Source organism: Cololabis saira, chromosome 19 (assembly GCF_033807715.1).
Source record: "Cololabis saira isolate AMF1-May2022 chromosome 19, fColSai1.1, whole genome shotgun sequence".
NCBI lineage: Eukaryota > Metazoa > Chordata > Actinopteri > Beloniformes > Belonidae > Cololabis > Cololabis saira.
Window position 1 is genome coordinate 16,956,685 of NC_084605.1, and position 12,687 is coordinate 16,969,371.

General features: G+C 41.9%; 1 protein-coding gene across 19 annotated transcripts in view; it reads left to right on the forward strand.

The window, feature by feature from the left end:
- The window catches only part of LOC133419057 (microtubule-associated protein tau-like), a 44,378-nt gene that overhangs the window by 17,255 nt on the left and 14,436 nt on the right, over positions 1-12,687 (forward strand). For 3 of the 19 annotated variants that reach the window (XM_061708061.1, XM_061708062.1, XM_061708067.1), the window contains 5 exons: positions 4,528-4,548; positions 8,168-8,196; positions 9,385-9,504; positions 9,711-9,777; positions 10,124-10,362. In XM_061708061.1, the coding sequence (XP_061564045.1) occupies positions 4,528-4,548; positions 8,168-8,196; positions 9,385-9,504; positions 9,711-9,777; positions 10,124-10,362 (476 nt within the window). Of the gene's footprint in view, positions 1-2,876; positions 2,970-4,527; positions 4,549-6,632; positions 7,724-8,167; positions 8,197-9,384; positions 9,505-9,710; positions 9,778-10,123; positions 10,363-12,687 lie in introns of those variants that run through there. The other 16 variants (XM_061708058.1, XM_061708056.1, XM_061708055.1 and 13 more) reach the window with 13 other exon arrangements.

The following is a 12,687-nucleotide window of genomic DNA, read 5'->3' on the forward strand; positions in this document are numbered from 1 at the left end:
TGGCTGCCACCCAACTTCACGAACTGCCTCCTGTTGTTTAGGTAACTGCTGACCCACTTTAATGCAATACCTCTGATTCCATATTGATCTAGTTTGTTAATTAAAATTTTGTGATTTATTGTGTCAAATGCTTTCTTTAAATCAATGAATACCCCGACCGCAAATTTCTTTTTGTCTGTGGTGTTGGTGATTTCTTCTATTAGTTAAATTAATGCTAATGATGTTGATCTGTTGTTCCGGAATCCATATTGATTGTCTGAAAGTAATGAATGTTTTTCTATGAAATCGTCTAACCTACTGCAAAACATTTTTCAAGAATTTTGAAAACCGTGGGAGAATGGATACAGGCCTGTAGTTCGTGAAGAGATGTTTGTCACCAGTTTTAAACAGAGGAATGACCTTGGCTACTTTCATACTGTTGGTAAATTGTAATGATAAGTCAAAGATGTGAGTTAACGGTTTGGAAATCCCATGAATGACTTTTTTTACTGTTTTCATATCTATGTCGTTATAATCCATGGATGTCTTGTTTTTGCAGATGTTTACAATGTCTATTATTTCTTTTTCTACGACAGGTTTGAGAAAAAGGGAGTTTGAGTTTCTATCTATTAAGTTATCATTATGTATTCCTGGTTCTTGAATTTCACTAGCTAATTTAGGTCCCATATTTACAAAATAATCATTTAGTCTATTAGCTACTTCAATCACTGCGGGAGGTTTTTGGTTAGTTCTCAGTTAGCATTCCTGCCGTCCCGCCTGTATGTTGTGTTTAGAAGTTTGGACTGTAATCACACAAGAACTCATTTGGTTATTTGAATCTTATTCTACGAGAAAGCATTTTATAATCACAAGATTCTGAGATTCTCATAATTCACAAGCTCGTATTAACATGGTTTCTTATTATTAAAAGAATCTCAGAATGACACTTTCTTATTTTCACCTTCATACCATCTCATCCCTTTTATCTCATGAGTACAATATTATGATTTTCTCATTATTTAAAATTCATAATAGCAGGAAATGTTACTAATTGTGACCTTTTTTTTTCTTTCATTTTTACATAAAGTCATAAGTGTGAGTTTCTAGCCCAGAGACCAGGGGCCTCATGTACAAAGAGTGCGGCGCACAAAAAACGTGCTGTCGGGGCCCATTAACTAAGCCCAGAAGTCTCGGGGAGCCAATCAAATCAGTCTATCCTTTAGAGACTCAGGCTGGGTTTAACACGATGGCGACAGAGCGCCGGCGCCGTAATCTGGATAGAAACAGTGTAGATGCTGCAGTTGAGGATTAACAGCTTTTGCATCAGCAGTTAAAGATTCCCACTGTTCCTACACAACTCATTTCTGTCCTCTGATTGGGTGGCCTGGTTGGTTGCTCTGATCGGCTGCAGCGCCGGCCCTCTGTGCAGAGGCAGTTAGGTGAGCGCCGGCTGGTGCCGGCCCTTGAGGGGGAAGGCCCTGTGGAGGCTTTTCTCTCTAGATGTGGTTCTGATCCATCAGCCCTTAAACACTGATCAGCTGTGATATTCAGACACAGCGTGAAACGTGAGTAAATCCTGTCCACGGTGTGACGGTTCGATGCTCTGCAGGGAACATCTGCATTCAGGAAGAGCCCAGAGAGCACGCCCACAAAAGAGTCTTGAGTTGTTGCAAACCAGAAATGTGATGGGACCTGAAGCCATCTGTGGGAAGTAATCCCGGTTCACAGAGACCTCACACAGGGGCTAACGGATCTGTTCCCAGTATCCCAGACCCAGAACCAGAACCAGATCCAGACCCAGAACCAGACCCAGAACCAGACCCAGACCCAGAACCAGACCCAGAACCAGAACCAGACCGGTCAGAACTCCCCTGGTGGACGTTATCTTTAACTGGGCGCTCACAATGTTAAAGATGATCAATGGTAGGGGTGTAACAATATATCGTGCAAAAACGATATCGATACAAAAACATCACGATACGTGTCGTGGAGGTGACAAACTGTAGTGCGATATTGGGTTATTAATATTAATATATTGTGTTTACTAGTAACGCGCATCCTATTGGTGCAGCGGGATCACGTGACGACCGCGCCTCCACCCGCGGACCAAAATCTTACTACGCTGCTCAGAAGAAACTAGTACCGTTTTGCGGTCCCGATCACAGGACTCTTGCAAGGTTTTGAGCTCCGAACTTTTACTTATAAGGTGAGCACGAATCAATCAAGGGCAAACGCACAGCATTGTTTTGTATTTTGTGTCTTTCAAATAAAAGACCATTTTTTCCAGTCATATGTTCCTCATTCAAGGTTGTTAAAAAAATACTGCTAAAATATCATATCGTTATCGTGACCTCAATATCGTGTATCGTACCGTATCGTGAGATTAATGTATCGTTACACCCCTAATCAATGGACATCCTCATTCATTTTATTTTCTCTCATTAATGGAAGATTTGGAGAGTCTAATAATTTACTGTCTTCTAATTTTAATAATCTAATCTAATCTAATCTTAATCTAATTCTGATTAAATGTCTCAGTCTGAACTTTTTAATTGTAAGAAACCTTCTCATACGATGTTGTCCTGATGTAGCGCCCGTGGTCCTCTTTCTCTCTTTTTACGATGCACAGATTCTACATGTAAATTCATCTCTGTATGTGATCAGCAGTGAACTGAAATCACTCTCAGTATGTTGACTCGTGACTCATGCGTGATGGGTTCACTCCTCGGATTATAATCGTTTTATTCCCCTAAAAAGAGCTGAATAGATCATAAAACATTTAACCGTCCTTTTTTCTGCTTCACAGGTCGTAGTTAGAGATTTTCTTTGAAATGCATTTAAAAGTGTTACTCTCGTGATAACCTCCGGTCTGATCATGGTTAACCTCATATCCACAGAAGACGAAGCTGCGCTCAGTGAAAATGGGGCGAAATCTGTGTCTGATCTCTCTCAGCCAGACATCAGCCACGGCGCTGACGAAGGGGAGCCTGGTACGCCGCCGAAACCCCCCACCGCCCATGTCCCGCCGCCTGACAAGCTGCTTAACCCTCATTTAGCATGGTTTAATCTGTGTTCACCTCTCACTTTATGCATTCCTTTTGCCTTTTTTGCAATAACGTTTTTGTTGCAGATATATCATCAGGGAATTGCTGCTTTTGTTGGTTTTATTTGTGGTTTCGTGTTTAGCCTCTCACCCCTAAAACTGATTTCAGCTTTGTTTTTTCTGCTGTGTTGTTGACGACGAAAACGCTTGTGGATTCAGCGCTTCCTGACCCACAGGTCAGAGATGGAAGCTGCAAGCTCCACTTCCTCGGAGTCCAGCACTCAGAAATAGAGGGAATGTGCATTAATATTTGGACACGAATCGAGTTTCCTGATATTTATATGGACTTAATTTCTACGCCGGGGACGAAGCAAAGCTTGAAGGCATACAAAAGTCTTGACGCTTGGTCCTACTTCAAGGCAGGATTTGTTGTAGAAATTAAAGTGATGAGGACACCGAACTTTATGATTTGACCGTTTAACGTTAGCTACCCAAAAATCCAACATTACCTGATACAAAATGGGAACCGCAAATCCACGTTTCGGTGCCTGGAATCCAGTTGTTTCTGCGAATTGCAGCGATGCATTTGTCTCTATTAAGCTTATTTTTCGTCAGTCTGTAAAACGATAACTCCGATTTCTTGCTAAATCTATGACTACAGTCGAACAACAGCTCAGTCTGAACAACAGCTCTTTCCCATTTTAGATGTTTTCCAGTTGCTCAAACTGAAAGTTTACGCTGCCACTCAGTGGGCATCATCATATCTGCAAAGATGACTTACTGCCAGCTGCTTGTAGTTCAATCAGAGCCAATGTTTGCTGCATTAGGACTTCATTTGAAGCACTCGTATAAGAGATAAGCTTTGTTTCTAAGTAAAATACATTCAGGCCAGGTCCCCTTTAGTGTACAAATAGGTTCATTGTATTTATATTTTAATACTTTGATCAGAGAAAAGCTAATAAGTATATTCAGCCATCAGCTGCTCTCTTGTGAGTGTGAAACAAAGCTCACTGTTTTGATCCTTCCAGCCATGTAAATAGGACATTACTCTTTTATTATTATTGGGTCCCGCTTGGCTTTGCTCTCTGTCCTGCTCGCTCTGTGAGGGTGAATACGCCAGCGGACTCCTGCAGCCAGCAGAAACAGCTCCTGTGATGTTCAGAGCTGGTCCCTGTGCAGCAGAAGCTGCCAAACCGCACGCACTCACTCCTGTGATGCGCTGCCCACGTGAACGGCGCTGCGTTACCTTAAACACCGCTAAAGTTCAAGCTCAAGGGTGGTCCAGATGTAAGACCTGCAGAGAAACTGTGGAGACGTGGCTGCACCGTTTTTTTGGCTTCCTGCGCTGCTTTGGCTTTCTGCGTTGCTTTGGCTTCCTGCGCTGACTCAGGCTGCTCTTCACCTGGACCTGCACTGATGTAGATGAGTGACTGGTGATCGGTGGTGAGGACCTCAGTACTGATGAAGCTCTCTGTCTTTTCCCTCCGGTCGTCGTGTTCCATCAGCAGCAGGAGGAGCCGCTTCAGGTAGGCTGTTACATGTGTTATTGATCGGACTTCCCTGGTTTTATTTACGGCAGAAGTTGGATATGAATGTACGGAAGCGTATTGCATTCACTTGAGAAAAAAAAGTTTTAATGAAAAAAAAAAATTCTGCTCTGTTTTTCTGAATTAACGAGATAATTATCCTGGAGAAAAGTTGCAATGTCCATCAGATCAGAATGGGCTTTCCGTCTGAACAAACGCAAAGTCCTGAGGTGCCTGCGCAAAGTTGACAAACTAATAACAATACCATCTATATTCTATATAACTTAGAGACAAGAGTATCTCCCAATGTTTCAAACCAAAAGCAAAATAAAACTGGATTAAACTGGACAAGCGGAACATGTTTCCTTCCATGAAATCGAGCTCTCAAGTGAATGACTGGTTAATTCAGAAAAACAGATTTTTTTTTTTTAATTAAAACTTTTCTCGGAATTCTAAGATAATTATCTTGTTAATTCAGAAAAACAGCAGATTTTTTTTCTCAAGTGAATGCAATACGCTTCCGTATGATATATACTATCTTGCAGATATTGCAGATACATTGTGTGTTATTGATATGAAGAGATAAATCCAGATCATTTGATAATTAAAGTATGAGTTTCAAGAAATTATGCATTAATTAACAGAAAGGTGTTGCAGCATTCATTTAATTACATGCCTTAAATCTGAGTTAAAAAAAGAGAAAAATTAAGGCGATATACAGTATTATGACAGAATGACTCTTTCTGTCCTTGGGTACTGAAATCCAACATAACACACCTCTGTAGCGTAGTGTGTGAGTGTGTGAGTGTGTTAGTGTGTGATCCTCTTACATTTATAGGGGTTCTGTGTATCACAGACCAAGATCAGAGGAAGGTCATCCAGCTTCTGCATGTTTTGCTGAAATCGCTGCTGTTTGAGCCTTAAGAGCAGAGGAGAAGAGAGGAGTCAAGCCCAGGGGCTGACTCCACAGTGGGTTAACACGTGGAAAATGAAGTTTATGAATTAAGTTTATGGATCTCTTTGGTTTTTTGACCAAAATGTCATAACATTCAACTTCTTAATGGGGAAAAGGTAACTGCACCAGGTCTCAGGAGGTTAAGGTACATTTTCAGGGTTGAATTTCACATACTTTTATGTCTTAATGCACAGCTCATAAACAGAAAGCTTTCACAACATTTGTTTAATGATTTTCCTTTTTTTAATACAAATTTGTGTATGCACTTTATTTGAATATATAGATGTATGTACAGTATGTATATATATGTATATATATATATATATATATATATATATATATATATATATATATATATATATATATATATATATATATATATATATATATATATATATATATGTAAGGGATAATGCCCGACTTCGCGGAGGCAAATGCCCCCGCGTCATCCATATATTTATGATAATATTCACCTCGAAGGGCATTATCCCGCATATACCACGGTCACTTACTAAAAAATATAAATATAAAAACAGTTATTCATGCTTTAATGTTTTTTCAGTTGAAATCATTAGTTTTATAACAAACCACAGCTGAGCGGCTGAGCGGACTATTTAATCTCTCGTCTGCAGCCGTTGTAACCTGGTAAGTTACAAAGTTTTTTAACAAGCCATAACTCAGTTTCTTTGGTAACGGGGGATATTCTAGTCCGCTCAGCTCCGCTCGGCTATTTTCTTTTCTCTCCTCTTCTGCATCCCAGTCATCAAAATTGTTAAATTCACCAAATAAATTAAAAGAAACGTCAAAATCACTCATGTCGCCGTCCTGCGGTAGCCGGCTCTTCTCTGAATCTCTGTTGCCGTGGTTACCACCTGGCAGTTGATCCATTGCAATGATATTAAAGTTATCAGGCAATTTGACCGAACTTGTTTTCTAGGTGTAGATTATCACTTTTAATGTGCACCTGCCAGCCAATCAGAATCGAGTATTCACACAGACCGTGGTATAAATATGTATATATAAATATATTTACATATATATACAGTATGTGTGTATATACACATACATAAATGTTTGTGTGTGTGTAAATATATACTGTATTTATATTATGTAAGTTATGTCATGTTGCTGCTTAGTATCAGTAAATGTTTTTTTGGAGTTAATATACAGTATATATTTATATACAGTTTATATCCTTAAAATGAAATGGTCTGTTCATCACGTTCACTGGACTGCATCATCTCTCATCTCCCACCGGACCGTGATCCATATCCATTACTGTCCCTGTTTGTACCTGAACTCATCGATCACGTAACTTCTCTCTCAGTTTCTGGTGTCTTGCTTTCCTTGTTGACTTTCTCACCTTTTTGTTGCAACGGGGAGGAAAACAAGTGCTGTGAATGTCATCCTTAATCTGCTTTTTAAACAAACCAGTGAGGCGTGCTGCTGGAGTCTCCAGTGAGCTGGCACTGGCCAAGCCTGCCGACCCCGGAGCTGATGGGAATGGCGTTGACTTCATGAGAGCGGCCTGCTCTCAGGAATCAGGGAACATGGTGGAGGGTGACTGTGGGAAGAGGCTAAGTGACTCTCAATGGGTCTCTGAGGACCTGGGCTGCAGGTCAGAGTTAAGACGGGACATGGAGACCAGCAGCACGAGCACTGCTGATTCTCAGAGGGCCATCAGCCTGGATGCGTCTGAATGCCTGGCAGAGGGGAACAGTCCTCCTGGGACCTCTCTAGTCCGCAGCGCCGCTTTGGAAGACCTGACATCCATCGGAGACAGAAACTTGTGGCTCATCCAGGCAACAGACGACAACTCCGAGCAACTAAATGATGGCGTGATTACTGATGGAACAACTTTAAAATCATGCAGCGACTCTGGAAGCAAAGTCATAACTTCAGGAACGCAGCAAACTCCTCAGACGCAGAGTCTGTCACAGTCGGAATCTGAATCACATTCTGAAGATTTCCATCCAGAGCAACGCGGCAGGAACACTTGTGATAACGATTGCCTCTCTAGCGAGCTGCCGTGTGACCCGGGGGCTGAAGGCGGCGGTGAGTCATCGCTACATAGGGCCAGCTATACAAAGCCTGGCATTTGTAATGAGTCAGAGACGAGGAGCAATGTGGCTCAGACCGCCGGCACCGCTGGGCTCCAGAAAACACCCTCCCAAACCCCGGCAGCCAGAAAGTCTTTGGTGCCCGTTGCAGTTTTCAAAGGTCTGTTTGCTCTCACGTTCACCGGTTCCAAACCAGCCCTCCTCAGTTACCTCCTTCCACTTGTTTGATTTGAAAGCTGCTTCTGCTCTCTGTTATGCAGCACTCTTACTCCAAATGATTTCAGTGGACGTGACCGTGGAGCTGAGGAGAAGCTTGTTGTCCTCCCCCACTTTAGCTTTTCTTTCCCTTCTTTCATCTCTGCTCACTGCTGGATATGCAGCCTGAAAACACGCCGCTTCCTTGTGTCACGCTGCATGCTGCAAAGACAACATTAACCACTCTGTCCATGTTGGTTTTCTTGCCATGAGAATGTATTTAGTGACACGCTTGGAAACGAGAGAGTTAACTTACTGCACCTGAGTGGATGTGGATCCAAAAAGTATAGATGCTGAACTAAGAAAAAAAGAGTCCGGATCTAAGCTTTCTCCTGTCTTGTTTCTACAGCTCAAGCTCAGGCGGATACCGGGGAAAAGGTAGGTGACCGGGAGCCTCGTTTAAGTGCTGTCTGTCACTTTTGTTAGTGTTTTACTCGTGGATCATTCTGGTTTATCAAAGCTTTTGTAGACAGAACCTCAAACTTCTACCCTCCTACCTCTGAATAAATACAAACATCACTTATGAACTTCTTGACAAAATAGCTGTATTTGCCAGCTAGGGGATAAAAGGAGGGAATGAAACTTTCATCTGCACTGAGCAGCCTGTTTACCCTCCACACTTCCTCAGATTCTGATAAAAACCAGGTACTTATTCATTGATTATTCTCATCGGCTTGTTATTCCACAAAGGTGAATTTTGATTCATGGATGCAAAAAACGTGCGCTCAAGCTGCTGCGTAAGGTATGTATGAATTTACTCAATAAAAGCTCTGCTAAGAACAGGTTTTTCTATTCAATTCAATCAAGAGGAGCTTTTGATGTCATGATGAAACAGTAATGTGAATTACTTGAGAACAGTGGCTTTTCTACCAGTCTCCACGCGTTTGCTCAATGATGCACAGACTGTTTCTTACCTGCAATGTGGCGATGAGAATCTGTTCTCAGATAAGCTCATGCACTTGAAACAGGGACACAACAAAAGTGTTGATTAAGAGGGGAAGTTCATTTGGTGAAAGATTTAAACGACTTAAGCACCATTATGTAGTCGCTCTATTACGCAACTTCCTATTATTTTAAAAGCTTTTTGTGGCCTCGCGAGCACAAAGGATTCGTGTGCAATGTTCCAGATTTAGTTTTAAGGCATCAAAATAAAGCTTTGTGGTCAAATGCAGCAAGTCGCACTAATGCAGCTGAGAATTAGGTATAAAGACCTGAAAAAATATGTTCAGCGGTTGAAGTGGAGGCCTCAGCATCTGTAGTCGCATCAGCCAGTTTCAATTGAGATACTCGTCCACCACCAGAGAATATGTTTTATCACTGACGATGTAATCACTAGTAACTTATCTTATCTTTATCCATGCCTTGTTTCCTAACGGCAGTATGTTGTTTAAAATGCAGAAAGACAAGTTTTTCAAGCAACAAAAACATTGTTGTAATGAACCAGAATGATCCTTTACATGAAACCATCTCTTTTTGCCATCTTTGTTCATTGAGTCATTCTTCTGTTTTCTGTTTGGTTTCATTAGCGGTTTTGTTTTTCATTCATTCTCCCTCCTCATGACAAAGACTCACTCCGCCACTTCACCATCCTCCTCCCCTGTCACCACGGACAGCAAAACACAGGCCTCCCCTCGAAACGGCCACAGCTCCATCCCCGTTAAGAGCCCGAGGCCCCGGCCGGCCGGAGTAAGTACCGGTCCAGGGACGGGGGCCAGGCCTCTGCTGGGCCATCGCGCCTCCACGACTCAGAGGAATACACAAATCGTCTTCGGCCGTTTTTAAAACATCAAGTTTATTTATTTACCTTTTGATTTAACTCTCACCCATGATCCGCCACAACCAACTCTTCTTGGAAAGTTGAACTGCTCTCTGCTTGTGTTGCTCATTTTCAGAGTGTCGGTTCTGCGAAGAGCCAAACCCAAGGAGCCAAAACTTCTGCCAAAGCCGCGGCTCAACCAGGTACGAATCCCGGCTGCCGTGATACGATTTCATTTGATCTTTTTCAGTTTATTTTAGAGCATAGTTATGAGGATTGTCTTGTGATGTGGTGTATATTTTGTGACGCAGCTAGGGCCAAGAAACCTCCCACTCCAAAACCTGTAAAAGGTAAAAGAGAGACACAAACCAGTGTGCAAACATTAGCGATGGCTTCCAGCGTAGCATGGCCAGCAGGCCACAGACTGATCCGCTGGATCAGGCTTGCTCCGCTTTCATCCAGCCCAGCAGCTAGTGTCCTCTCACTCACCACCGATGAGCTTTAGTTTAAAAGTTTAAAACCTCCCTGTTGTCTTTCCGACTGCTGCAGATGCGAGTGGACAGAGCAGCCCCGGCACTCCCAAGTCCCCCGCCAGCCAAGCGCAGTCCGCGGCCGAGGCCAACAAAGTGAAGAAGGTGGCGGTTGTGCGTTCCACCCCCAAGTCTCCGGGGTCTCTGAAGACCCGCTCGCCGGCGCCGCTCGCTGCAGCGCCCATGCCGGACCTGAAGAACGTCAGGTCCAAGATCGGCTCCACGGAGAACATGAAGCACCAGCCTGGAGGTGGAAGGGTAACTGCTTCCAGCCGTTCTTCCACCGTGTTGTTTCCTGACTGCTCTCTCTCTTTTGGTTTGCCACATTAGACAGAACCACCCATGATGGAAGTTTTGAAGAAACTGACATTAGAAAAACACCAGTCCCTCTAAAGCAGGGGTCGGCAACCCAACATAATGAAAGAGCCATATTGGACCAAAAACACAAAAAACAAATATGTCTGGAGCCGCAAAAAAATGAAAAGTCTTGTATCAGCCTTAGAATGAAGGCAACACATGCTGCATTTTATTATGCATATTATTTTCATTATGCACTTTGAGAAAAAAGTCGAAATGTCGAGAAAAAAGTCAAAATTTCGAGAAAAAAGTCAAAATGTCGTGAAAAAAGTCAAAATTTCGAGAAAAAAGGCGGAAATGTAGAGAAAAAAGTCAAAAATTCATGAAAAAAGTCAAAATTTTGAGAAAAAGGTTGAAATGTCGAGAAAAAAGGCGGAAATGTCGAGAGAAAAGTCGAAATTTTGAGAAAAAAGGCGTAAATGTCGAGAAAAAAGTCAAAATTTGGTGAAAAAAGACGAAATGTTTAGAAAAAAGTTGAAATGTCAAGAAAAGTCGAAATTTCGACAAAAAAGTCGAAATGTCGAGATTAATGTTGAAGTACAATCTCGAGAAAAAAGTCGAAATGTCGAGAAAAAAGTCAAAATTTTAAGAAAAAAGTTGAAATATCGAGAAAAAAATCAGAATGTCAAGAAAAAAAGTCAAAATTTCGAGAAAAAAAAAAAGAAAAAAGGAAAAAAAGTGAAGAAAAAAAGGAAAAAAAAGAAAAAAAGACGAAAAAAAGGAAAAAAAAAAGGTCAAACATTTTTGAAAAAGCACCAGGAGCCACTAGGGCGGCGCTAAAGAGCCACATGCGGCTCTAGAGCCGCGGGTTGCCGACCCCTGCTCTAAAGCAACACCAAGGGTTATCGTAGTTTCTGTTTTTGTTTTTAAAGTTTCATTTGAAGGTAGATGTTTAACAAGCCTTGTTTAGTTCTCGCAGTCTCCAAAAACCAGCAACGCTAACTTTAGACGACAGGGACATTTGTCCCACGGTGGGCAGAATGTGATGATGTAACAGAAAGCAAGAGCATTGCCATGCAGGAGAACAAACAAGAGTAAACTTGTAAGCAGGATCCAACTTCCTCCCTCCACGGGACCCTCTGCCTGAAAACCCCGAAGTTCACCATCGTAAACACTGCAACCCACTGATATTTCACTGCAACCAAGTTGAAATCTTGCATAAATAACACAAATGAAGAAAGGCGTGTGACTGCATGCTCTCTAAATCACTATTGTGCAATGGCAGGCAGCGACACGACCCAGATATAACAATATAACACACTTATACTGCAGTGCAGAGCTGTAATCTCTGATTATGTTACATTAGGTCCCACTGAGATCACATAACAGTGGCAGTCGTGATGACTACACGTCCTGTTTTCTGCTCCGACCTCCACCCTGACAGACACGGAGCTCACGCTTCATCTCTGCTCAGCTTCGTCACATGTGATGTTGATTTCTGAACTTTGACCCTTCGTCTTCAACATTTTATTCACGTATGGATTTAAACTTCGCTGCAGCTATGGGAGAGAGGCTCATTGTATTGGTTATTTTTAGAGGTTCAAGACCAGTTTTTAGAAAGAAAGGTGCATGATTTTCACCTGAAAATATAGCAGTGATTATTTTAACTGCATGCAGTCAAAGACTGAGATCAACCATGAAAATGTGTTTGCTTGTGCTTGTCGATACTTCAGGGTAAGTTTGGGACTATAAAAGAGATATTCCAGAGATGCGTGGATCCTGCATGGGTGTAGTTATCAGCTGGAACTTCATACTTACATTCGGCAGTTTATGAGCGTAAACCCTGTTAAAAAAAACCCTGTAAACTCTGTTTGCTGCCCTGGATCTGTTTGGTTATTCTGCCTCACGATGTTTCTCCAAAGCAATCTGGGAAGTTTATTGGTCCTTACAGCATCATTAGCTGCCAATACTTGCTGTTGAATTTCAATATAATACTAGTATTAATATGTTGCATAACTACAGTCGTATAATTCAGGCAACAGCTCAAAAAACATTTTAATAACAGTAACCCAAATCAATATCGGATCGAATTGAATCCGATCGAATCAAATCCTGATAATTGTTTCTGAACCGTAAGAATCGGAATCGAATCGATTCTTGACATTCAAATCGATACCCAGCCGTATATGGCCTTGCCTTGTCTTGCTTTGGATTGCCCCTTTTCTATTCACATCAGTGTGGATTTGTTCGGATTTCAAGGCAGCACAAGGAAACATATTCAGTTTT